Below are 27,576 nucleotides of genomic sequence, written 5' to 3' on the forward strand. Positions count from 1 at the left end.
AATAAAACAATGCTTAAGCAGAGCTTGGGCACCTATTCAGAAAGAAATTCAGGAAAGCTCTGCCAGACCTGCTTTAGCACTTTAAGCAACCTCGTGCCTCTCTTTTGGAGCAGAAAGTCCCTTAGAAACCCAAAGCTTTGCCCTTGAGTGTGCTTGGACACACACTGTCATGGGTGCACAGGGTCCATGGCTACTTTCCTGTTGATGTTGACTTGAGAAACATGCCTGTATCTGAATTTTCTCACTTGCCACTTGCCAAGGTGTGCTCTTGATTTATTGAATTGCCTTGGATTGAGTCAACAGAATATGTTAGGGTGAACTTCTCAGCCTTAGCTTAACACTTACGGCACTTTCCAGAAATGTGAGAGACCTCAGTGACAAGGATATCTCAGCTAAGAATAGCTCTTCTGCTGTGGGTGTGAAACCATCATTCCCACAAAATTTTTCTAATCTCTGAGTCCCTTTTTTCTCAGAGGAATCGCTTTTGGGAGGCGCTTTGGTTCCTAAAGCAGGCAGCTTCGGGTACAATATTGCTTGACCATTGCTCAGGTGAAACAACCAATGCTTTCTGCACTGCCTAAATGCCAGTCTCCTCTGCTTGGAAGAGCTCTCACAAGCCTTTCTCAGCCTCATGAATTTCACTCCAAGCACAGACTGCCTGGTTTCTGTGCTGCTTTGCTGGTAGGGTAAGTCCCTTTGCTAAAAGCCTGCCTGGAGAGAGGGAGAATCGCATGAAACCAGCTGCATCAACAGCATGCTCCGGAGCAGTGATGATCTGGGGGATGCTGTGAACCTGTAGACTCTAAACACGTTATTATAGCTCTGGTTTATGGCCAGCTAGTGGTGATTGTCACGTGTTTTCAGTCATTTCTTCCTTCTACTCCATTCCCTTCTGTTTTTTTTCGGACGTTTTGTTAAGCAAGAATGTAGCCCTGGATTAGGGTGGAGTTTCTGCAGAGTATTTCTGTAGTGCCTGCACCGCAGGGCTCTGCTTCTGCGCTAGAGCCCAAGGAGTGCTATAACACAAATACATGATTACTATTACATATGCCTATATTATTTCGATCCTGCAGACATGTGCTGAGCACTTAGAGTAGATGTGAAGACAACTCCTTTCCCAGGGAGCCAGCGATCTAATTTAGCTGGGATTCAACCGGTGAGAACCTTAGTAAGGCAAAATCAAAACAGAGCAGGTGGGATAGAAAGGGCTAAGGGAACCTTAATATCTAACATGACCACAGCGTGCCAACCGTGACATTGCTCTTGTTTCTTACATCTGTATTTTGTTTCCCTTTGATTCCTTACAGTGTCCAAAAGCTACAGCCCTGTTGTTGGACAGGTGAAATTGTTCTCTTCAAAGCCCAAGAGGAAAACCTATTTGTTCCCCAGATCTAGTTGAAGTAAATTAAGTGCTGGTCCTCAGCTCAGGGCAGAACATCATTACTCCTGCAAACCTTCATCAACCCAAGCATCCACATGAACAATAACTTGTGTTTTGTGCAGAAATGCTGAGCCATTCCTTTAGTCTCTATTTTGCTAGAGTTTAGACTGAAAAAAAGGGTAAAATCCGATTTGTCCAAGGGTAAGAATAACACATTATGTTAGCTTTACATCTGAGTGTCCCCATTTTAAACCCTTCCCACCCAAACTCTTCCATTAATACATCCAAAAGCATTACAGGACAAGACAGGCAGTGTCCCCATGAAGGATAATAAATGTTGCCTGGTGAATGGTGCAGAAGGGAGAGTGAAAGACAAGAACTGGATGAGTTGAGAGCCTCGATTATGCATACAACCAGTGCATTTTATGCCTCTATTGGCAATGAAATACTTCCAAAAGACAATGTATTTTTATTGTTATTTTCTTTCTAGCCTTACTTTGCCTAGTGCAGCTTCACACAGAGGTTCTTCTTGCTGCAGTCAGTGGCAGAAAGTCTTATCCTCTTCATCAGGAGCAATCCTTGAGTTTGTCCTGTGCACTCTTCCAGATTTACCACAACAAGACTCTTCAGGCTCACCTCTTTCTGCATGCCTGTGTGTTCATGGCTTCTGATGAGCGTCACGGTCCACAGGATGCTCTCCATGTACGACCAGATCCATCCCTACCTGTGGCCTGCCTGTTCCATCCCGACACTTGACATGCAGCCCCCTGTCAGAGTCAGCTTAAACACGTAATAACACTCCTGGCTGAAGGCTATTTGCATGCTGTTGTTGATGTTAGCATGACGGATGTTTGTTGCAGCATCCATAACTCTGTAGAAATGCTCCATTATTCAATCTCAGCGAGCTAAGACGCTGCCCATTAAATCAGCCAACACAATTGTGGGGCCATGAAAAGTCACAGCTAATTTGAAATTTTATTAGCTCTCAGCTGATCTTGTTTACTGCAAAAGCAGTCTCTCAAAACCAGTCCTTTGCTTCTGTGTAAAACCCTGCTCCTGGGCACCTCATTGGCACTGCATGGTGGTGGTTGAGGGACTCGGAAACCAAACTACGTAAGGCTTGAAGGAGGAACGAGGCTCCTGTGGGACTTGGGAGCACTTTGCAGCCAGCAAGCACAGCAGCAGCCCAAGGAGCGCAGGGTTAGTAGCCCCATTGCTGCTGGAGACTAATTATTTTGCAGGCTAGCAGTGGCTGTGAACATGACAATTAGTTTTTGTTCCGGGGAGGTGATATGTCACACTCATTTCATCACAGTTCAGAAGTAAGCCAAAAGAGATGCCTCTCCTAATGAGCGGTGGTGCTCAACAGGCACACTCTTTTTCCTATCAGTGAATGGCTGGGTTTGTGCTTCAGGTTCTTAATCCATTCCTAGCAAAGTCGGCTTGCAGGAAGCCAGAGAGTCTGGGCGTGAAGGCTTACATGCAAGGAAGACAGTCACAAAGCCCCTTTAGTTATTTGTCTGCCTGCCCCTCCTGGTGCTTGGGAGGGAAGGAGCATATCCCACCCGGGAGACAAACCTTGTTTCCATCATAACACACCTGGGACAGGTTCAGTTTATCTGTTGGTGTTTCAGTTTGTTGTTGGCTTGGGGTTTTTTTTGAGAAGATTATTACATTTGGCTCGGATCCATCAACTCCTTGTGTGGTGAATACCAATGAGCGTGAGATAGCGATCCTCCAGCCCACCTGAAACTCCTGTGGGCAAAGTAAGGCACAGCCTTGAGTCTTCGACGCTAAACCCAGCAGCTCCAGATTTTCAAAATTTTCTAGTTGTTTTGGGTGGCTGTATTTTTTTTTTATTTTTTTGCATGCTCTTGAAACCTCGTAAAGGCCATGATTTTCAGAAAGTGATGGGTCACAAGCAATGCCTGAAAGCCCAGTAATTTTAGGTCATCTTAAGTCTGGCATCCAAGTGAGTAGTTATAGCAGACAGCTATGACACTGAGTATCTTGTGAAACTCTTTCTGAATAAGGTCAGCGTTCAGATCCATTGTCAGGATCTAACTTAGCTGTCCCAGTTGCTACAGTCAGAGTGTTTAACATCAGGGTAGCAATGACTGAGAAAAAACTGCCTGCTCTTGCAAACCAAACCCTGTCCCTCTCAGCAGTCAGAAATCGATTTGAGCTCTGCACCAGCAGTAGGCCATCAGAATACATCCCTTTCTGTATCTGCACCCTTGTTCATAAGGATAAGAGGCAAAAGGTAGTAAGGCGAAGATGAGAAAGGAGGTGTTTGAGGACACATGAGATGAGACAGCCGTCTGCAACACCAGGCTTCTTCCCTTCCCTTGTCCATTAGCTGCTATTAAGGTATCCGCAGGTATGCACAGGTGTCTTACACTTTACCCTCTTCCACAAAGTAAACTTGTAGCAAGAACAGGCTGAAAACCCACTATAGATGCAGATCTTTAACAACTGTTCCTATTTCAGTGGGTTGCACTGGTTTTCAGAGCACTTTGGGACCAGAACGGATGTGGTGTGAACACAAAATAAAAAGACAATGTCTGCTCCCAAAGAGTTTGCAGTGTTTGTGTTTGGAAGAGCTCAGTAATGGTATTGGTGGATGTCTGATCTTTAAAATGAGATACGAGCTAGATTCAGTAATCCCAAAGCAAAATTCTCGGTCTAATGTTAGACAGAGGACAGATTATCTGATCATGGTGGACTCAGATTTAAAATAAAATTTTTAAAAAGGGTTTAAAATGAAATGAAAAAAAAAAAGTTAGCTGAACAAATTGGAGCTTCTTGTCCTAAATAGCAGGAAAGGAACTTGTTTTGCAGAGTCCTGTTGATTTTTCTTCATATCAGCCTCTCTCTGAAGGGAATGAGACAGGGCTCTCAAGATGACCTCCAGAGGTCTCATCCCGTCTAACTTAAGCTATGATTGCATAATTCTTAGTTAAAGATGCAACCCACTGATCATATTACTTACCAGATGTGGCAATACCTTGCCAGTGGTTCCTTTTTCACAGAGACGAGGATTTGATCCACCCCATGGTAACTCTGAGATTGCAAAAGGTATTTCATGGCTTTGCACAAAGGGGGTCCAGCTAAAGAGTTTGATTTTTGGCAGGAGTGCCAGCCTGGGAGTTTAGGGCACCTGTGTCTACGCAGGAAAACACCTCAAAGATGTAAAAATTCATTTTCCATGGAAATACCAAAGAACATGAGGTTAAAATCTGGCTTAATAACAGATCTCAGAGTTAATTTGTGAAATGAAAGGGATCCGTGGCTGAAGCAGTTTCTAGAAGGGCTCCTCGGAATTGCTTGTTGGATCCAACCTTATTCAGTGTTTTCATCATTATCTTGGAGTGTTGTTTAAATCTTTCCTGGTAAAATCTTGGGATCACCTAAGGCTTGATATGGTGATAAATAGCGTACCCAGCTCGTTTTGATACAGGGTGATCTGACTCACATCACTACACAGTCACAATCAAACAAAATGTGTCTTAATGCAGCAAAATGCAAGGTAATACCCCTGGGAACAAGGAAAGCATGTTATACTTAGGAGGCTGGAGACTCTTGAAAAGCAATGACTCAGAACAGGATTTAGAGGTCACTGGAGATAATTGTCTCAACATGAGTTCTCAGTGCCACGCTGTTGCTAAAAGGCTACTGTGAACCTTAGAGGTATAAAAAAATAAAACAAAATAGGGAATTGGGCTCTTTTCTGTACCTACTATTGCTGCCGTAGTTCCGTGTCCAGTGTTGGTGCCCACATACAACAAACCATGTGAAATTGCTGGAAAGAGATCAAAGGATAGAAAAATAAATAAATAAATAACATTAAAAAGATTAAAAAAAAAATCCAGCAGCTGGAAAACAAACCGTACAATGAGAACTTTAGTCTTCCTCAGCTGTTCAGAGAAAGGGTTTGGAATAGCTTCTTGCTCAGTGTGGAGGGACTTGCACATGGCAAAGACATCCGATCACACAGGGCAGGAGGAGATGCTGGTAACTTTGCAGACAAAGGCAAAACAAATTCCAGTGGTGGGACATGGGAGTTAGACAAACTCGACCTTGAAATAAGATGCAGTTTCCTAGCAGTAATTAAGCATTTGAACGGCTTACCGGAGGAAGTGGTGGGCTCACTGTAATCAGATGGCTTTGAAATATGAGATATCTTTCTAAAAGACAGGCTTTAATCCAGTTCTGGGGGGGGAAAATGAACAGCCTGTGTATATAGGAGGTCTGACAGGCAGAGCATAGTAGCCTTTTTGACCTTAAAGTATATAAATTATTGCAAACACAGGACTTTCAATCTTGCATGGAGATAATTCAGCAGCACATTTGTTCTCTGGTCTGAGGTGTCTCAGTCATGTCACGGTTGTATGTAGTATAAGGAAACCCCTGTTTTCTAAAACCCAGGGCTGTATAAACATGGCCCTAACTGAGACCTTATTGTGCTGCCCATCTGTGCTCCAGGAGCACAGGGGAGTTAGGAATCCACACGTAGATCATAGGCCTCCGGGGCTTTGCTGTGGCAAAATTTGGGCTGCAAAAGTCACTGATACCATGTTCACCTCCTTCTGTTGCCTCTCTTGGAAAATTTTGCAGTGAGTTCTAAGAAAAAAAATCACCTTTATGCTTTAGGAATTTGAGAGATGTTTTGTATTATGACTTCGTATTTTTTTGTGAGATCGTATCTTGATATATTTTCCTTTGCTGTGGGTACTGCCTTTCCACGTTTGTTTTTGGTTTTGTTTTTTTGTTTTTGTTGTTCTGTTTGGATTACTTGTGACCCATACAACTGAACAAAAGAAAACAGAAAAGCAAAACAAAAACAACAACAAAACAATGTTCAGATGGACACATCACACTCATGACCTGGTTTGTATCTCTTGCTGTTTTCCACCTCTCAGATAGAAACAGTCTTCAAATTTTCCAAGCTAAATAAATGCATTGTCCTGAAACTGCTGCTGGTATTAGAGGTGAGTAGCTAAATCCCACTTCAGCTCTTGAGGACCTAAATGGCTGTAAGATGTCAGTGACAAACCTCGCTGGTGTAATTACCCGCAACTCACTCCATACAGGCCTGAAACACATTAGCTGCAAAGCTAATCTGCAGATGAGGCCTCAGCACTCCCACCTGTACAAAACACTGCCCCGTGCATCTGGTCCTCAAACATTTATCTGCTGTTTCCTGCAGAGACAGTATTTCCTTGCTGTCTTGCAGCTTCAGGTCCCAAAACACATTTCTGATGTCTGAACTGAAGACAGGGTAATGAAGAGGTAGGGTGCAGCTCGTTTGCTGTCCTCTCACCACACCGCCTTTATTGTAGAAAACATTATAAATGTGTGGGAGAAAATGACAACATTTTATCTTGCTTGAAACTGTAATCAGTACAATAACAAGGCTGGTTTGCTTTTTCTTTTATGTACTTTTCTTATATTTTTTTCCAGTGGGTAGCTATGGATAAGCATATTACATCTATGCAGGTCTTTGTTCTATGAACAGTATCTCAAGCTCCATCTGAGATTTGACCTTCCAGAATCCTACTGGCCTAATCACCTGCAGCAAGTCCTTTTTTTTTTTAATGGGCAAATAAAACGTAATTAGTTCTTTTTCATTATCACTAGTCATCAGGAGAGAAGGCAGATGGGTAGATTTTGTGCCCGAGCTGATAAATTTTTGTGGCAATTTTGTGAGGAGTTATAAAGATGTAGAGATATCAGAACAGACAGAGGTAAGGATAATGGATGGGATTTTCAAAAGCACTTTTGCTAGCCTAGCACTGCTCCCATTATCATTAATGGCAGGTGCAGAGCACTTGTGAAAATGACTCGGGGTGTGTGTGTGTGAATGTGTGCACAGAGCAGATATTCATCACACTTGACCCACACGTAGACTGGAAGCTCTGGGAACATGGAGTAGGATTTTGTTCAGCTTTCTGTATAACTGTAACCACATGAAATGATGTTGCAAGTGATGTTTTATGGCACTAAAATCTTCCAAGAACGGAAGAGGTATAACTCAACAGAATCCTAGTGCATGACACGTAAGCCTTCGCAAGTGCTACCGCAATAATAACAGATCAGATTCTCATCCTATTTATATTACAGTAAATTCAAAGTAATGCCAATAATATTAGTGAAAGGGCTTCTAATTCACACTGGTATAACTGGGATGAAACTGAAGCTCACAGTCTGCAGTAATGACAAACTGGCTTGTCTTAATTTACCATTTCTTTGGAATTGAACATGCGTTATCCTGACAACTCCAAATGTCATCCCACTTCAGGAGAGACCTACCTCTCAGGACATCTTCGCTCTCCAAGCTCATTCATTTCTTGCCTCTCTGCTGAAGCTGTCAGTAGGATGCTAGCTGTAAAGGTGGTTTCTCTGATATATAGAGCTCCCAGCAACTACACGGAGACCCACCACTCATTGTTCATTGGTCTTTGAACAGCCATCACATGGTAACAATTTTCATTCACTATCGAGCTGTCTTGTTCGAAATGACGACTGGGAAGTGAAGGGCTCCATATCTCATTACCCCAGAACAAAAACATCCAGTTCCCTTATCTGGTTTAAAGATCCAGCTCAACTACACGCTAACAACTTTTATTTCTAAATGTGATGCTTCATCAGTCCCCCTCTGAGCTTTTTGGGCATTTCCTTTCCTGTTGCTACTTTTTACTTAGCTGTTTGCAATGAATAATGCCGTCTTAAAACGAACTGGGGAATGCTCCTATGGTGATGATGGGGTGGAGGGGAAGTAATAGTGTCTATGCTTTTGATGACTTGACAGATACACAAACTCTAATTTTACTAGATCACACTTGGCAAGCTTTTCTCATGTGGGTCCACTGCTATTATTGTTATTTATTACTTTAGTGGTGCTGAAAATACAAGATTTATATCCTGAGAGTTTTCGGTTGTCTGTTACTCTGTCTGCATTAAATAAATGTAACAAAGGCCAAAAGAAACTGAACCTTCCCAGTAAAATCTTTGCCTTCTCATCTATCTAGCCAGAATCTTTAGTGGGTTGCGTGTATAGATCTCTCTGTAGCCATGGTAGATGTCATGGCTTTCTCCATTTTTGAGTATTACTGAAAGTGACCCTGCTTTGGTGTGATGAAGGTTGCCTGTGATTTGTACAGGCAACAGGAGTGGTGTAAAAAAGTCGTTGGTATATGGACAGAAATAAAAAACACACCAACCTTTAGGGTCTCCAGAGTTATCTCAATGACCGAGATGTGAAAAGGCATGTCCCAGAATCAACCTCAAATATGGTTTCTTTAGCTTCTGGTCTCATGTGTATGCGTGTTTTCATGTATATACAGATATTAATTCATACTTGATGTTCTTTATTGGGGCATTAAGGTAACAGGTCTTTCTCTGCGCAGGTGTAAAGTTCACGTTTCTCTCTGTCTGCATTATAAAGTGCTCTTGCACCATGAAGTCTGCAACAATCCATGTTACATTTGCTCTAATCTTTCTTATCCTTCTGTAGATGGCCTGGTTGATTGCATGGACCCAGACTGCTGCTTGCAGCCACTGTGCCACGTCAACGCGCTGTGCCTGGGCTCCCCGGACCCCCTGGATATCATCCAGGAGACACAAGCCCCTGTCTCCCAGCAGAGCTTGCGTTCGTTCTATGATCGGATCAAGTTCCTGATCGGCAAGGACAGCACTCACATCATCCCAGGAGACAATCCCTTTGAAGGAGGGTAAGTTAATTTTGTTTTTTCTTCAGTAAGAGGGAAAGCATGAGCCACTGGACCAGTGAAAGAGGTAGAATGGCTTAAGAAGGAATAGCAGCAAGATGCAATACACGGAAACCATCTCAGGGAAGTAAATACCCGTAAAATTTTGTGGCTGGTATAATTCTGTTTTCTTTCTCCTCTTCTGCAAGGTCCTGCCACCCAGTAAGAAAAGATGTTTCTCTCCCAGTGCGCATGGGCAGTTGCATCTGTCCTGTCTTCTCTTATTTCAAGGAACAAAAGCCATCCGTTCAGCAGGGCTCTTCTAGTTCAAGTGACTGTCATTCTCCAGAACTATTTAGTACATTTAGCAATGGCAGACCTTCTTCTACATTAAACAGAGGTTTGACAGAGCCAACAGAAAGGGAAACTGGAATGATATTTACAGTCTACTGTATAGATTCCAAAGGCCTGGAGAAAATCTTACAGTCTGGGGAGGGCTATTAGAGCAAATGCTGACGTAAACAATCAAGTTGAATATAAATTGGTTTTCATACGTAGACATTCATTGCAATCATCATCACGAAATAGGAACTGACAAAGAGATTTTATGCCGTTCACGTCTGCGACTGCATTTCAGCCGTTCGGTTCAGGCAGTGCCGGGCTGTCAGGAGAGGCAGCCCCTTTAAACTGTGTGCTTGTAGCGGGACACCACAATACATACCCTGGGGCATTAGATTCTTAGATCATTCGGTGCCTGCTCCGAATGTTGCCTTTCAGAAGTGGTGACCCCGAGCCACGAGGTGGTTCTCAGCACTGAGGTTTGAACTCGGCTGAATTCCACCTAGTCATTAACTGCTTACTTTCAGCTTTCCCACGCACAGCAGTGAATAGCTTGGCTCTGAAACTATACAATCCTCGTGTTCCTACGGGTAGTTATTTCAGTACTTGCATCTCAGCAGGCCTCTCGGGCCCTTCTGGGTCTGACCTAATGCTCTTCCAGGAGGGGACGTTGCCAGCATCCCTGGGTCACACCTCCCGTGGGTACCACCTCCTGTGTGTCACCATCTCTGGTGGTCTACAGGCTGACCTCAGATGTGAACCACTTAGAGGCATGCCAAGGGCAGGGAACTGGCCTGATGTGATAGTTTCTCTGATTTGTCTTGCTGCCAAGCCCTTCAGAGTCCACAAAAGCTAATGGCAATGATTCAGGTCAAAGCCAAGCAGTCATTATGTAGCAAACAGTTTTCCTTTGCCAGCATTCTCAAGATTACAGATTCAGGATACTGAACAGTCCAGGCTCTAGACTCAATGCTAGAACAGTGAATCCTCTGTTGTCAGTTGTGATATGTTGCTGTAAAATCAGGTCTCAGAACTTAAAATAACTTACACTCACAATTCCATTTTCTGATATATTTAGAGTTGTAATTCCTCAGTTGAGCTCACAGTTGGAAGCCTTTCCACGGCGGACTGTGGTCTCAGAGCCATGTGTAGCTACCTGTTTTGGTAGGTAGAGGATTTCAGTAGACACAAGTCATGTTTAACAGATTTTTCTTTGCAGCTAAAGAACTGTAGGAATCTTCACGCATGTGTGATAACAATTTGCAGCTTCTCTCTAAAGAAAGTCTGCATTCACCAATACAGAGAGGTGAGGGGAATAATGTGAATTTCTCATTATATAGTAAATTTGCTTCTGGGAGTGCCAGCAGAGAACCAGAAAGACTGTCACGTAGGGCCACATAAATTCCTACAGGAGTTACATGAGTTTCATAGATCTGATGGCAGATCTCTATGTAGGAAAGAATTACTTTCCATCTGTAAATGCCCTGCTAAGGATTCAGAATTCAGAAGAAGCACCTGCTAGCAGAAATGTTTATTTGGCATATAGATTATTAGAGTGAGAGAATGCAAAGATTCAAATCAATAGGAAGGGTTTTAATGATTGCTTTTAATTTACTACAGTGAAACTAATAAATGGAGCTCCTTGTTCCATTTAAGTTAACACGAAGAATTATACAGAGACAGTGATGACTGATGAGGTTGCCTTTCTTAAAATATCAGCACGGGGTGGGTATCACTAAATATGGTCCACAGACATGCCACCTCAGGCAGTGATTTTATTGCATCTTTCAAGTTAAATATCTGACTCATCACAAGAGCAGTTGCAAATAACAGTGAAGGATTTCAGCAGAAGGTATGTTTTCCCACGAGACAGCACCACAGCACACAATCTGGGCTTATTGGTCTGTTGGGTTGCTAAAAATGACATTACTCTTTTGAGATGGTAAAAGATACCGTGAGTTCCTGCTAGTTCTTAAAAGTCCTACAGGTCTGGATAAACTCAACCGTCACAAGCGTTTTCTGCCTGCTTAGCCTCTCTTTGTAGTTCCAACTGGCTGTTTGTCAGAAGGCTGAACCTTTAAGCAGACATCTCTTGTCACCCTGGAAATGGCAGCACTTCAGCGGTGGTCAGAGAGAGCCTTCTCCATGGAGGAGCATCCTGCAGGCAGCCTTGGCCTGGGACAGCTGTATCTTCTTGTGTGATTATGCCCTTTCTTCGGTAGCGTTCTCATTAAATCTCCTCCTGTTGGTTTAAAAACAGATTGGTGATAAAATCCCTCTTACCGTCAAACTACATCTCCATGAAGATTACAGCAGCAGCTGGGGGCAAGATGAACCGTTTTCCTCTTCCTTCCAGCTGCTGGCTCAGAACCTCGTCCAGCAGGAGGGAGGGCAGGAAATCTTTTTCTTCCAGTGGAGAGCTCTGACATCCTGACTTAGGACACTTCTCCCCTTTGTTGCCGCTGCAATTCAGGAAGTCATGTTCTTCTTGGTGTAGGTCAGGACTCTACACTGCTGTACGACACATGCTGTGAGCAGTCCCATAAGCAGAGGCGACACGAGGGGACCCTCTGTCTGCCATGGGGACGATGCCCTGCAGAGACACACATGGCACAGGCACACTCCTCATCTTTCAGGTCAGGGATTTGAGGAACCAGAGCCTCTCAGGGCTTTTCCAGGCCATGCCTGGCTGCTACGTCCAGCCCTGCAGCTGGAAAGGAGGTGTTACACCACAGCACGGCTGCAGCTCTTGTATGGGCTTGCAGAAGAGGCAGCAGAGTGAGGGAGATGACTGAATACCTGTACAATGCATTTCCTGGGCTTCAGAGACACAGCTTAGCTACCCTTTAGAGAGAACAGCAGTGCAGATCACCTAATGGATACAAATAAATGAATGCCTCGTGACAGCTAGCCTTTGAGTGAATTTATTATTGAATTACACTCCAGCTTTTTAAGAACAAGCTGAGCTGACAAGCTCTCTCACCACTGCAGAAGAAAAAGAAAGACAATGATAAATTACCCAGATGGATAAAGGTAAAGACCTTGTCTCCTCCAAAATACCAGCAATTATATATTATTCATGTTTGGGAAGAAAAAATAATCATTGCCCATATTGAAATGAGTGTTTATGATGATAAAGCAAGTAGCTAAATTAAATTCTGAATGCACAGAATGTCTTTTCACATCATTTTGATGAACAGATAACAAGTACTCTTCTGCTACTTGATCGTTCGTGTATTGATTTTGAAACCACTTACTCTTGCTGTTTGCTTTGTATTTTTAAGCCATTCTTAGTTGTCCATCATTGTAAGGAGCAGCACAAGATGCAGCGGTGTCAAGTTGTTGACTTTCAAGTAGGACACCTGATATCTTTGTTCTCTCTTGAGGGACAGTGTCAGAAAACTGCAAGAACAGGCTAAAGCCCTGATCCACAGAGTCTATGCTAAGTGTTGGCAGAGGATTAATGTACCGCTGAAAACCATGTGCAGAAATGGTGGTTTTTGTAAAGAATATTTTAAAACAAATCAGGTGATTTTTAAGTAGATGCATTTTAAACCCCTTCTTTTTTTTTGGCATATTTTTTGTGTATCTACTTGCTGCCAGTAGCGTTAACCCCTCCCAATTAAACAGGCAGCTAGAAATAACCCCCTGAGTTATGAAGACACATCAGAGAGCAGGATCTGGTATCAGCTGCAAGAATAGTCCCTTATTGCCATCATGTCAATAGCCTACGTACAGAAAGTAGTAAGTTTTAATGGTTAAAAATTCTTATCTGAATGCCGTTTGCACCTTTCTGTTCCCACTGCTCAGTGAGCAGGGATCCCCAAACATGCCACTCCACCCCCCTGTGCCTCCACATATGCCAGGCTGTACAATGCACCTCCCTGATCCTACAGGTTCCTCCAGCAGATCTTGCTGAGTTTGCTTGTCCTAGCCAAAGACAAAATTAGAGAGAAGTCAAAAAAAACCCAACAAACTAACCCAGTGTGGCTTTCTGCTGATGACTCCTCCCAGGCTGGCTGGTCCAAACCATCCCTTTGGCCCTCCTCCAGCAGGATGCGGTTCCTTCGAGCTGACAGCAAAATACCATGGGAGGGGGGAACCCCAAAAGCTGCAGGCACCTCGGAGGCCATGCAGGAGCTCCCAGAGCACAGCAGCTCCATGCATGGCTTTGGACAGATCTGAGGGATAAATGTGGCATCTGTTTTAACGCTGTGTCGTAGGTACTAGACACCATCCAGTGCTCCTCCTCAAACCATCTCCTTCCCAGATTTACTCTCTTCCAATCTATTTTTGTTTCTTTCTGCTTAAATTAACTACTCATTAGCTACAAATCACAGCTTTGTGAAATGCAGGAGAATAATGAGGAATTTTCAAAGGCCCAGTGTTTTTTATTTTGGTAATTATTGCTCGTACACGCAGACAAGCATACTTTTAAAACTTACCTTTTCGGTGTACAGGCCATATATACGTGCCTTTTCAACGTCTGCCTTTTTATTTTGGTTTCAAATTATATACTGTGGCATTATTTCAGCTCAAAGTGATTTTGCATTGAGCATGCCATTATTTCCATATAATAAATTAATGCAAAATATGCAGCTACCTACTCCCATTTCGTGGAGTTTGTACCCACAGGACTCTCTGAAAGAAAATTTCCAATCAATTTTTATGTTTCTTTCCATAATATAGATAGCATAATCATAACGTAATTATATTCCCCTTTCACAAGTGGCAGTGAAAGGAAGTTCTGAGTACAGTCATTAGAGAAGCTGAGATTCAGTTTTTAACAAATATTAAAAATTATTGGATATTTATTACTGAGAACTCTTGCACTAGATTTTCTGGGACTATCTACAAGAGAAAGTCACGCTTGAAGAAATTATGAATTCATCCCTTCTCTGTTGATGTACATTAAACTATTGATTTCTCTTCTCAGTGGGGAAAGAATGCTCAAAACTGAAGGAATACTTGAAAAAAAAGTAGGCATTATACTAGGGATAAAATAGCTTGCTACGTATATAATCAGCAAAACAGAGAGGAAATGGGAAATATGAAGAGAAGAAATAGAGATGAGGACAAAACCTCGAAGGAGGCTTAGGAGCTTGCAGGACCTTGAAGGTCTCAGGTGATACCGGTGCACCTGGGAGCTCCTGGAACGTGCAGAAAGCAAAACCCGAGCCTTCAAAACTCCCAAGCAGAAATGCAAAACTCTCCTAATGAGTTAAGTACCTCATGGATTACACAGATGCTGATGTGCACATTTGGTTTTAGGAATTTAAACTGCACTGTAGATGCTGATGTACTCTCTTGGATCTGGCACACTGACATTTGATTAATATTTATCCAATATTCGGGGTATGTTCCTTTGAAAAAAGAGCAGCCCGCATGGCCGTTGTTTTATACTGCTGGTTGATAGACATGACCGGCGTGATGGCTATGAGCTGAGTCAGTAGCTCCATTTGATAAATCAACATCACCAGGAGCAGCATATCCTGTTCAGTGGAGTGACTTGATTATTTCATTCTGCCTTCTTCAAAGGAAATATCAGCTCTCTGCTGTAATGATTCTCACGTGGGACCCGGACACATTCCTTCTGCAAAAACCTGGAGCTTTCTGCCCCAAGCTCTTTGCTCGTCTCTGAAAATTTGGCAATCCCTGAGCAGGCAGGATTGCTGGAGCATCCCTTGGCCAGCCCAGCACAAAATCTGCATCCCAGCCCCAAGCTGCGGGGAGGCTGGTGTGAGCAGATTTGGGCTTTGCACTGCTGGGGTGAAGCTCTGCTTTGCCAGATAGTCTCTGGGCAGCCGCCTCTAGCTGGTGGATGCTAACAGCTGAGTCCCAGTGCAGTTGTCAACCATTTCGATTTATCAGGAAGAGTGTGTCCTTTGAGTGTGACATTTACTTGCTAAATTGGTTAAAACCTCATACATAGCAAATCAGTTTTAAAATCCCAATCATAAAATCTTATATGTTTTATTGAATCTTTTTTTTTTCCTAATTCCTTTGGATCACTACAAAGCTATCAGGCAGCTTATATGTAGTTAAAGAACTTTTCCTCTGATCGTCAGAAAAAGGGAGCTCATTTTATAATTAACCTGGAAATAATGTATTTCTTCTGTCCTGTTCAGTTTGACTTTCATGATACCTCGAATTCAATGGGAGGAATTGCTTTTATTTTGGGTCTTCTGCAGAGCTGAATATGTGGCCATAGCTTACAAAATAAATACCAGACATAAAATACTATGATAATACAAAACTGGTAAGATCTGCAGACTTTTTTTTTTTTATGACTTGACATGAATACATTATTCTTCCTGAAAATTATTGCACCATAAAGTCTCTAACTCTCATAGAAATAATGGTTTTAGGATCACTTCTGAAAAATTATGAAATGAGCATAATTCTGTATTAGGTACAAAAATTATCTCGCATCTTATGAGCTATTGAACCTGACATGGGTTTTACAGACCTAAAAAAATGAGAGCATGATTCTGCTTCTTTGAGACCTTGTACAAAGCAAGAGAGTGTGTTTCTTTGGTTGTGCTGAAGTAAAGGAAAGAATCATCAACTTTTAAAGCACTTCTTAGACAACCACACTGTGAATAAAAGGATTTTTCACCGAAACTTTGCAGTAAAGCACAGCCCAACTTTATTAAGCATTACATTTCCTATAAAAATCTATTCTAAAGTACTTTCGCTTCTCCATTATAGTTGGACCAGTTTTATAACTTCAGAGACCAACATCGATGTCTGTTCCTCTTCATTTCCTACTTGGTGAACAGCTTTCCTGTATCCTTTATCCTCCCACCTTCCCAGCCGAAAAATCTTGGGATGCAAAACCAGCGAGCTGATGAGGCATAGAGACCCAAGATGTTCTGGAGGCAGAAGTGACATCTCTGTCCAACAGTGACCAGATTGCTTGGCTGATCAGAGAGGCAGATTGTGCTTTCATCTTCCTATGTCTGTCCCTTGAGGAAAGGAACAGACATCAAGTAGAAGGTTCAAATCTTGGGAGAAGTTTTCAAAATCCTGAGGGTCCGAGCCTTTCAAGAATTGAGCCATGAGGGAGTTGTTCTGAGGGCAATGATCATTCAGTCTTGAGATTTCCAGAAGTGATTGGTGTTCAGCTCTTTCCTCAAATGAGTATTACATTTTATTACTAACTGTCATGAAAGAAAGATGCCTTCTTTTCCCTTTGGAGGAGCTACAACCCACAGTCACCAATAGCACAGACAAACACGATGCCATAGGAGATTTCAGAGGACTAATTCATCACGGAGCGGAATGGAGGCAGATGTGTGCAGTGGGGAGCTTGAGAAACTGGCCAACAGCTGGACACAGAGCCGAGCCCACTCTTGGTACTAGAAAGATCAGATGAAGAAGACCCACTGTTTTGATACTGCCAGGTTAGACTAGATCTAATGAGACAAAGACAAGAAAATCTGCATCCGGACGTGTTATGGTAAAACTAGATTAATAAGCACCTTCCTCCTATACTTCAAATACCACCTTCATTAGCCACAGTCATAAAGTATACAAGCATTAGATTGCTTTTTCTCCTGTCCTTCCTAAGACAATTTAAGCAATGTGCTTTCATCGGAGCGTTTCAATCAGGCGGCTTTGCTGTTTGTTTTGTAAAATATCTGAGAGACTGTCGAAGGTTTCTTGCAAAAGGTTAACAATTAAGGCCTCTACCCACATAAAGAATCGTCAGCGCCTCCTAACCCTTCAGCGATGGGACCTTATAAATAGCTTCATTGAGCAGGTTAAACAAACAGGGCAGATACTGCTTCTTGCTGCAAACAACGTAGAATTTACTTTCTTTTACTGAGTCTGGTCAGAGCTCTTATAAACTTTGCTCTTCATCATCCAGTCTTCTTCTCCCGGGTCCTGGGCTTCTCAGAAAGTTGAATGGCAGTGAGAAGTGTTGCAAACCACGTCTGCCAGTGCCATTTTAGCAAGTCCCTGACCGGGACTTGGTTGAATATGAACACATTTAGTCCTTTGTCAGATTGACAGTGGCATTCTGGTGCTCCCCTTACAGGCAAGGCTCTCAGCTGAGCCTAATTGATGATTTGTATCCCGGCTGCCCAACACGTGCCAAACCCTTTCAGAAACTCACTTGTGTTACCCATGGGGCTGAGGGAGTCTTTCTGGATGGCTACTCTTTAATTTTCGTATTTTCTTTTTTTTCACGTAAGCATGCCTTACTTGTTTAACAAGAAACCCTTTAGCAAGATCTTTTCCATTCTTTTTCCTAACCTTAATTCCTTAATTCAGATGTCATCTAGGTCAGTAGAGGGGGTTCCAAATTCAGCTTTTCCTACAGCTAAACTGAAGAAGCCAGAAAGGGATTGACTCGGTTCAAGGAAAGACTATCAAGAGATTTTTTTTTTTGGCACAGTTAAGAGGCAAGTGGGCAGAGCTTGTTTAACAGACAGAGCTTTTTTTACAGGCAGCTTTTGAGGGAGATACTGCCACTAGCAATAAACTCGAAGGTCTGTATGTTCTGCTGTTGCCTTTTCTTCTTTTGTCCTTCATCTGTCAGCTCAGGCATATTCTGTGTCCATGTGCTTGATCATGACGCCCTTGGCTTTTACCTGGCATGCTACCAATTTTTCTGTCTATCCAGTGCTAGACAGCCCTGAGGTGGTTTGACCCGAGACAGGTGCATTCAAACCAAAGTGGCCGAGGTACGTTTTGCTGCATCCCGCCTTATTATTAAGCAAAAAGGTCACAACAGATAAAGCCATGAGAACACGTTTGTACCAAATGACTGTATTTATAGGTACTTACCAGAAAGGTTTCCCAGCACGCCACAGATGAAGTACCGTTAGAATGTAAAAATTCCTGTGCAAGCGATTAGCAGATTACTACAATTATCCTCTTAATGTCCCTGTAAGAAAATGTGCCTCAATTGTAATTTTGCAGGTGGAGTACTAGAATACATGCAGACCAGCTGATAGGACCAGTGTTGAACAAAAAGTCTGTAGCAGAAGAAGAAATATTGCTGAAATCATCTAATTTCAATAGTAAGGCTCGTGCCAACAAGAAATAACTTTCTAGGTTTTCACACAAGGGTGCTGTGGTGAAGCTTCATCCAGAGCAGAAGAATAAATCCCCAGCATGTCTACGCCAGTAAAATATGAAGTGGTAAATAAGATCAAAGAGATGAAAAGATTTATAGTGGCAAATTAAAATATTTATTATGAATAACTTGGCTGAAGCTGGCTGAGTAGTCATGATAACCATCTCCATACATCTGAAACTTTTGAAGGAGAAGGCACAATGAGTTTTGGAGGAAATATTTTGAGGAGCTTCAGAAATTCACTGAGGTGAGATTTCCCCTTGGCACCTATTCTCAGTCAGGGAAAGAATATACATTTCTTTCAGCAAAAGAGGATTTAGAATGTGTGGGATTTTCTTTTTCCAATGAAAAATGTTCAGCAAAAGCAGTATTTTTTTTTCTATTTCCCAGTGCCAAGCACAGTGTCAGCAGAAAACTGCTATGAATAAGAAGTGTTGGAAGGACCAATGTCTAAGTTATGAGACATTGGGTCAGATACAGTATTAAAGTCAGATCTTTAATGTACTCCCATGGGAATATGAGAGATGGCTTTTGGGGAATTTACTTTTCTGTGTTCTGTTCTAAAACTCTTTTGGTCTGCTCAGATTTTGTAGAGAAGTAAAGCAGCCTATCAAACTTTCTGTATACCTGAGCAATGGGAAAGTAAGGTATCATTGCACCCTGTCTGTTTTGCCACTGTAGCCCAGATCCTACCAGGAAGGCTTAAATTAATTTTCAAAGGAATAAAGAAGATTTCACAAAGCAATGGTATAAAATTGTCTGATATGCCATCTGGCATTCTAGATAGCAATTCGACAATGGCTTGGTGTTTCAGGGAAGCCTTTATGGACAAATTTTAACAAAAAAGTAGGGAAAGTCTAATTAGAGAAGCAGAAAAACAGCAGAGTGCTGTTCATTGCAAACCAAGAATCCATACAGCCTAAAATAAAAGTAGTGAAGGAAACAAACAAACAAAACAAAAGACAAACAGAGAACAGAGGCAGTATGCAGAATCTTTTAATAATTCAATGGGAAGACGAGGCTCTAGCTACGAGAAATTCAATTTTGTTCAACTGCAGAAAACACTCTGAACTGGCAGGCCTAGCCTGATGGAATAAATCTCTTCTATTAACATGAGAGATAATTTTATGTAAATATATTGGGAGACCTTCTAGCAGAGCCGAGCGTCTTAGCAATACCACTTAACTTGTTTGTAGTGTAATTGCATTTAGACCAAGGTCTTCTGAAGGAAATGGCTGACTAAATTAGCATTAACCAGGTTCCTGGGGGGCTCGGTGCGTTGTGGGTAGTCGATCTTGCCTCCAGAAAGGACACGTTGACACGAGAGAAGCCAGCTGCTTCCCACGCACTGTATTCACTGTTTTTCCCAAGTGGGGCAAATTTTATCACCTAGGGAAGAAGATTTGAGAATCTAATCAAGCAGAGTCTGGGCTTTGGTTTTTCTCCAGTTCCCATCCCTCCTGCATTTAACTGAATTCAGATTTGTGCGTGTTGCTCCAGCTCCTTTTTATCACTGTGGTTCGGGAAGGATGTCCCCTTTGTGGGAATATATCTTTCCCTATAGCATGTAAGGAAAGCTATTGTTGTAGTCCTCTGGGGGACTGGTGGATGCAGCTGGGCTCGTCGATGAGCTGCTTCTCTGCGAAGAGATGCTAGCTTCATCTGAGCTAGTGAGCACGTAGATGCACAAATGGTGCTGGAGACAGCACTGCGAAGCATCAGCTAGGATGGGAACCAAGTCTCTTGCTGGAAGGTGGGAGGTCAAATGCATCTGTTTGTCCATATTGTGCTCATTCCTGTTACTGAAGAAATAGTTGTCTGTGATATGTAATGGACCAGATGCTCGATGATATAAAGCACATCCCCCCATTAACAGGAGCTGAGGATCTAAGCCAATGTGCTTGCAATATTACGTAGAAGTTTGCAACTACTTGGACATGTTTTAAGTAGGGCAGCAGGGGAGACACCTGCAGCATTTTGTATTTTTTCCTTTGCTTGCTTTTAACTCTTGGAAGGAAGGAACAAGTGGAAGTATTCTTTCTGGGTTTGCAAAAATGTAGCATGATCTTGTCTCTCGAGTATTTTAAAACACGAGCAGTCCCCATGTTGACTTGAATATGCAATCAGTAAGTCAGAATACTGAGTGCCTCGTGCTCTGCAACAAGGCTTTAGTCTTCAAGCAAGTCCATCGTGATTTCTTGCCTTTCCCAAAATGTGCAGCCATCTGGTAAGGAGAAGAGACAGTTCCAAACCCTTCCACGGGGCTCCCTAAAGGATAGAAAAGGAGATGGGGCAGGGTGGAGGGAATCACGGAAAAATCTTGGAAGAGAAAGCCTAGCTCTTCACTCAGGTATGTGATTGCACATATTCACTGTGCAAAATTGCACTACGGTTGGAGACCTGTAGGCTTCAGCAGGGTCATTCAAAGCACTGACGTTATTCCCAGCATATTCCATGGTATTGTGATCCTTTGAGTTATGCTTTGCCTGCCTGTTAGAGAGTGACATATGTTTCACTTTACTGTACTTGGATATTATTTTAAATTTGTTGTCTATGGGAAGTTGGGTTAGAGCCTTCAGTGGGAGAAGCAACAGAAGTACGAAAAACATTATTAACTACAAGCTGGGTCCAAGTCTTTTCCTGCATGACTCCTAACAAGTCAGTGATGATATATCAGAGAAGACTCAGTGACAGAAAAATAAGTTCCATTATCTCATTTTCCTGTGTTCTATTCCAAAATTGTATATGAATCAAGTCACATTTTAGATTGCTGGCACATTCTGGTAACGCTTGGAGAATTTCTGTTAATATTGGAGCTCTCTGTTTAGATCAGTAAGAGTTTTAAGACTCCCTGACAAATGGTCTGTTTTCTGTGCTGTGGAATATACAACGACTGCAGCCCTTACTTAATAGAAATTATACGTTATCTCCTTGCATTATACAATATCGGATTTTCAGATGGACTCAAAGAAAATAACTTGATCTCTCAAGTGTTTATGAAGTCAACGTTACAAAACAGTGCAGATATCATTTGCCTGAGTGAACCGGTAAAGTGACATTTCTCAGCTCAAGTGGGTAGATAGCGAGTGCAGCTGGGATGATTTACTCTTGCTGAGAACTGGTCCCGCACCTGTAGAAACATTGGCTTTCAATCTCTGCTCTCCACCAGGACAACAGCAAGGAAAATCACTCACCGGGTCACGTTAGCACACTGACACCACAATTTGCTGTTGTTGCTCAGAAAAATAGTTGGCCTCAGCCAGCAATTGGGCTCAGACACTCTCACAGACGTGTGATGCTTTGTCTTTACAGAAAGCTCCTCAGGTAGCAGCATAGCAATGACTTAGAGGTCTGGAAACAGGCTTTGGAATAAGAACCCAGAAAATCTGTCTTTGGCTTTACTGCAGATTTTCTGCCTGACCTTGGACAACTGAAAACCACTCTGCTTTATTTGCTTTCTCTGTAAAATACCTATCATGCAGTATTAATCAATGTTTGTAAAGATCCTTGAGATCCCCAGATAAAAGAGCACATTACAGAGCATAGAGTAATTGGAATATACGTAGTCTATAAAATAGTGCAAGCTACCAAATTTGGAACGAAAAAGACAGGGCATACTTAGGGCAGTATTGTCAAGGCACTGTGAAACTTAGCTGGTTACAGCAAATTCCAGTGTGATGCTGTGAACCCTACAGAAGCTCATAGTTCGTGAAATATATGCTGCAGCAGTTGTGTTTTTCAAGAGTAGGTTAAAGGTAAGCCTCAGTGTCGAATGTTCTTACACAAATGTTCTTTTTCTCCTGAGAAAATCTTCAAGAGCAGCATGCCACCATCAGGCCAGACTGCATGGCCCCATGCTTTCCGGGACGAAAGGGATTGGGCTGCCTAATTAAAAGGAGCTCCAAGCCCAAGAAATAGAGGAAAATCCTCCATTTGTCAAAAGACTTACCATTTCTTATCGTTTCTCTCCTTCGTCATCCAGACATGCATGTGTGATTCGAGGCCAGGTGATGACAGCGGACGGGACCCCTCTAGTTGGAGTCAACATCAGCTTTGTCAACAATCCTCTTTTTGGGTACACGATCAGCAGACAGGATGGCAGGTAGGATATCTTAACAGGATTTACAGTGTTCAAGCAGCATTAATGCTATCACCACTAAGGAAGAAATTCCAAGGGCACATTTATTGTTTATGCATTTTGAAGATGTTGATGCCTTATTGTTGTTGCTGGTTGTTATTTTTATTATTTATTAACTTTGTAATATAAACTAGAATCATTAGCCAACAATTAGGCAATGAACTGCACATGCATGTAAAGAAAAGACGTTTCCTTCAGTTCTATTCTTGTTAATTCATGTTGAAATGATTACAAAGAAGTCATTAAAATTACAGTTGTTTTAGAGGCAAGTGCTTAAAATCTGAACAATCACACTCAACCAAAACAAAACCATTGCAAATTGGGAAAGTCTTTCATCTTATCTTTTGTCTGTCAGTGCTAATTGGCTCCCTTTCTTTTAAGAACAAAAATGAAATATTAGGGGTTCCAGCTGCACATGCCATATGTATTGACTACTAACCACTAGCACGTGGGAGAGGATTTATAGATTTTAGCACCTCTCCAATTCACCACTTTCATTAAAGGTTTGACTTGGCCAGAGAAGCTGATAGAATTATAATGAAAGAGAGGAACGTGTGCTAGCAACATGAGATTAATGCTGCCTTGTTCATGCTCGGGGGTTTTTGCACCTATTCTAACACTGATGGTGACCAGGAGGCTTTCTTAGTGATGCTACATCTATTGTATAATATGACAATGACATTTAGACAATAAAGAGGCATCCCTGGAAAACTAGTGGTCTCCTTCAGAAAAGGATGCCTTTGTAGTTTCTATAGCTTAGGCATTACTGCAAAAAGGAAAAAGTCTTGCACATTTATGCTATGAGTGTCTATCAGACTCACTGAACACCCTTTGCATGAACATACTTTGCTTTCAAACTGCACGCTCAGCATCAATTTGCTGTGTATAGACCAGCACAAAATCTGCATACTTTAGAACATATATATCCGTGAAACTCCTGGACAATAATGCCTGCTATAACCTTTTTCCTGTCTGCTTGTTTCCTTGCCCTATACAGTACACAATTACTATGTGTAATATTTCGTGTAGATTACAAGTGCTCTGAGGAAGGGAATCTCTTTGCTTTGCAATTGCACTGTACTTAAAACAGAGGGACCTTGCCTTTAACCACACCTCTAGCCAACAAGCGTAAGAGGGCAAGAGGTGGGCAGCGCTGTCCCTGCACCTTTCAATATTTGAGTTACTATTTCTTTCCACTTCAGCTATAAGGCTACTTCTGCTGGCAGATCAAGCCGGGGGTGTGCCTTTCACACCGCGTCCTCCCCAGCCTCCAGCTCAGCCAGGGAGCCAGGCAGAAAGCGATGCAGCTGCAGCATCAGTATGCTCCACCAACCCTCAGTGAACTGCTGGTTCCTTGGGGCCCGCTGCCAGCCTCCAGAAGTTAAATTGGTTTCAAGGAGCTCAGTGCTGCCGTTTGCTGACTCAGCCCCTGACAGACGCTGTGGTCCAAATGACACAAGTGACAGAGATCAGCTGCCTCAGACGAGGGAATCTGAGAGCATTTGGGACTCATCCTGAAGCTGGGATTTCTGGCGGCAGCTGCTGGTGTTCGAACCCCAGGCAGCGCAGTGTCAGCTCTCCTGATCTCATTTTCTTCACCTTCCCCTCAGATTATTCTGCTTCAACGGAAATCTTGTGCAGGTCTTTCAACACGACTTTCAACAAATTGTCCAGTTGTGGTACTGTGGCTCTTGAATCATAAAAATACCTTCCAAAATTGTCTAAGACATACATGCAGGTATTTTCTCAAATGGAAGGGCAGTGCATCGCTGTACTCTGGAGGTAATAAATAAGCAGGTGAAAGCCCCTTCTTAAAGAGCACAAGAATCCAGTGACTTCCACAGTGGCAAAGCCTTCTGAAAATTACCTTGAAAACTTCAAGAGCATTCAGACTAAAATTATCAGGACAGAAAATGACGTTAGACATCCCTTAATTCTAGTCCTAGCCTTGCTGCCAGATTAGCAGGTAACATTAGATGCATCTCTGAACCTTTGCTAGGCCAGCCAACCGTCCTGTGAAAGGGAAGCAACATTTACTCGCCTGCCTTACTGATTTTAACAGCATTTATTGACTACTATTTGTAAAACACTTTCGAAGTCACATAAAGAATTACGCTGTTGCTGTTTCTATTATGTACTTTGATGGTTTTCAGAATTAGGCCATTTAGGAAGAAGCATCTCTCTTCCGATCAGCTTTTCCACAGCGCAGTTTTCGTGTGATTGAGTCGCCGTGGTTTAAGAAGTTGATGCTCTTAAGCAAAAAGTAGCTTCTCCTGAACTACAGTAACAGGCTGCATGCATTTCCATTCCATGGCACTGCACAGTCATACGGGGTCATCCAGTCCATCTTTGTTGTCATTCAGGTTGGAAGAAAAATGGGAGCACGCATGCAAGCAGTTACCGTGTTGCAGAGGTTATGAGATAACTGCTTAAAACTCACTGCCTTTATTATTTGGCATATTCACTATAGGAATATCTATTCTTGAAAACGTGCACTGAGTTCCCTTAAATTGATTTAGCAAATCAGTTTACTGATAGCAGGGCAATAACTGTGTTTTTAAAGTAAGGGAGTTTAAAGACAGAATTGCATCAGCTTAACTTGATTGGCTCCTAAGCTGATTTTGTTGCTTTAGTAATTTTTTTTTTTTGGCATGACCAAGTTTCAAAATGAGTACTGTAAGTGAAATTTCAGTTTTAAAATTACAGTGAAGTGAATTTTTCACCCCTGTGAATGGTTCAGTGTATCCCAGGTCTCTGCAAGTAGGTTCCACTCCCATTACAGCAGCCAGATACAGTCTCCAGTGGTGAAATCCTGGTCCTATTTAAGTCACGTTACTTAGTCTGTTCATGAAATCATCCCTGCTCCTCCCAGCTCAACTCTTTGAGAACGTAAAGGCTTACATGTGATTCTAGACTAATTATTGGGACAGACTCTATTCAGGTAACAAGGCATGAAGATGAAATGCCAGCTCTGAAACCACTCTGTTGTGTGATTTCTCTGTAAAGCAAGTTAATAGATGGAACAAAGTCTTTGTACTGGATTATAAACCACATTTTTTAAACAAAGCTTTAAATTTGATCAATCTGGTAGTTTATAAAGGCCATAAGTCATCACATGGTTGTGGGGGAACTGTTAATAAACAGACAGGGAAGTCTCCAGATATTTCCAGTCTCATCTCCCCACTATCACATTCAGCAACGTGGGCATCAGCCCTCTTGGAAAGTGAATACGTTGGCCTTTCAGAGCAAAGAGATGAGAAAGGGTTACACTATTCTGTGCTTATTTTTTTTTCTTTTGAGTCTGCATTGTGGATAAATAGAGAATTTCAGCCTTTGGCCTGTCTCTCCAGAGTCTTTTAAGAAAAACAGAACAATATGACGGTACAACAAGTATGATTTTTTTAGAGTGATAAAAAAGACATCAGAGAACAGCCGCAAAACCAGAAATAAAATTATCTCATTCTTTCAATCCCAAGATGGTTTTGTTCCTGTTAAATTTAATTTCACTAAGGGAAGCTGGGATGAGGGTGTTTTCAGTTTAGGTTTTTCTGTTTGGTTTTGCTTTTAGTTTTTTTTTTGTTCAGTTCATCGAGGTAACTTCCAAGCTGCACCCTGAGGCTCCGGAAAGAACAGCTCACGTGCAGCAGTAGCTGCTGCAAAAGACTGCACCTCTGTGCTTTCCCAGCCACTGGAGCCTGACGTGGAGGTGATGCTTTCCCTTCTGCGCCCTGTTTTGCAGATGCAGGAGAGGCGAGGCTGTTTCCCCAGACAGGTTACCAACCCTGACCAAGGCTCGTCGAAGCCAAAAACCACTCACAAAGGAGCAAAATGGAGGTGTTTCCAAATAAAACCTCTTCCCCACTTGCCTAAAAACATGTTGGGCATCATTTGTAATGTTTGTTTCTTTCCTCCCGTTGCCCCTTTTAGTGCCCAGATTCATGCAAAGAGAGCTTTGCCCTCCTAGTTGCAGGGCTTGCCAAATGCTAATTGACTGTTAAAAATATCCTCATCAAAGTACAAATGCTGCGAGGCTTTGCTGGCAAGGACCTGCAAGTTACTCCTCAGGCTCTTGCGAGCCAAGCTCCATAGGTCTGGGAAGTCGATGTCCCCAGTTGAGTGGTAGAATAAACACGTCATTAGGTTTTTAAAATGCTTTCCTCTCCCTCCCATGGACTCGATTTAACATTCTTTCCTGAATAACTCTCTTTTCATAATTATATTTACTAAATGGCACCTCAGTCTATTGTCCATAAAAAATAATAATAATAATAATCTCTTTAGTGATTGCTTGCCAAAGATTTTTTAGAAGTAATTTGTACCTTTTGTTTCCCCTCTGGGGATTTTGCAGCAGATCTGAAAGCCTCAGAATTAATTACAAAATAATTTTAGATCCTTTTTTTCATCATCTTACCTTGTAATTACAAGGGGCATCGAGGCTGGCTCTGGGCTGTCAGCGTGCTTTCAGATCCTGCTCCTCATGCACAGGGAAGTACTTCAGCACACGTCTCTAAAGCACATGAGCAGCAATGCTGAAGCCAGCGAGCCTCTCACACAACTGCAAGCTTGTCATACACCGTACAGCTGTCATACACCAGCTCCAAGCATCTCAAGTGAGAAGCGGGGAAGAGAAAACTTTCTGCGCCTGAAACATGCGTCTGGCATTGCAACAGAATAGATACTGAAGGAAAGAAGTAAAAAAAAGCACAAACAAAAACAAGAGGTCTTCAATTTGTGCCGAAATCTCTTCCTTCCTCAGTTGTGCCTCTTGTTTGTGTCTATACATTATAGATATATCCTGTGGTGCTTCGTTAAATATAGCATGAAGGTAAAACAAACAAACAGCACTCTCTATCCCAACGTCTTTACATCAAGAGGAAGAATATTTTCCTTCCTGAGATAACGTCCTTTCAGACAGCTCTGG

At 42.3% G+C, this 27,576-nt stretch overlaps 1 protein-coding gene across 6 annotated transcripts in view; it reads left to right on the forward strand.

The window, feature by feature from the left end:
- Positions 1 to 27,576, forward strand: part of TENM4 (teneurin transmembrane protein 4) — a 1,267,116-nt gene that overhangs the window by 1,159,323 nt on the left and 80,217 nt on the right. For all 6 annotated transcript variants that reach the window (XM_083820251.1, XM_083820252.1, XM_083820255.1 and 3 more), the window contains 2 exons: positions 8,898 to 9,114; positions 22,500 to 22,619. In XM_083820251.1, coding sequence (XP_083676377.1) covers positions 8,898 to 9,114; positions 22,500 to 22,619 — 337 coding nt within the window. The remainder of the gene's footprint in view (positions 1 to 8,897; positions 9,115 to 22,499; positions 22,620 to 27,576) is intronic.

Source organism: Anser anser (assembly GCF_964211835.1).
Source record: "Anser anser genome assembly, chromosome: 1".
NCBI lineage: Eukaryota > Metazoa > Chordata > Aves > Anseriformes > Anatidae > Anser > Anser anser.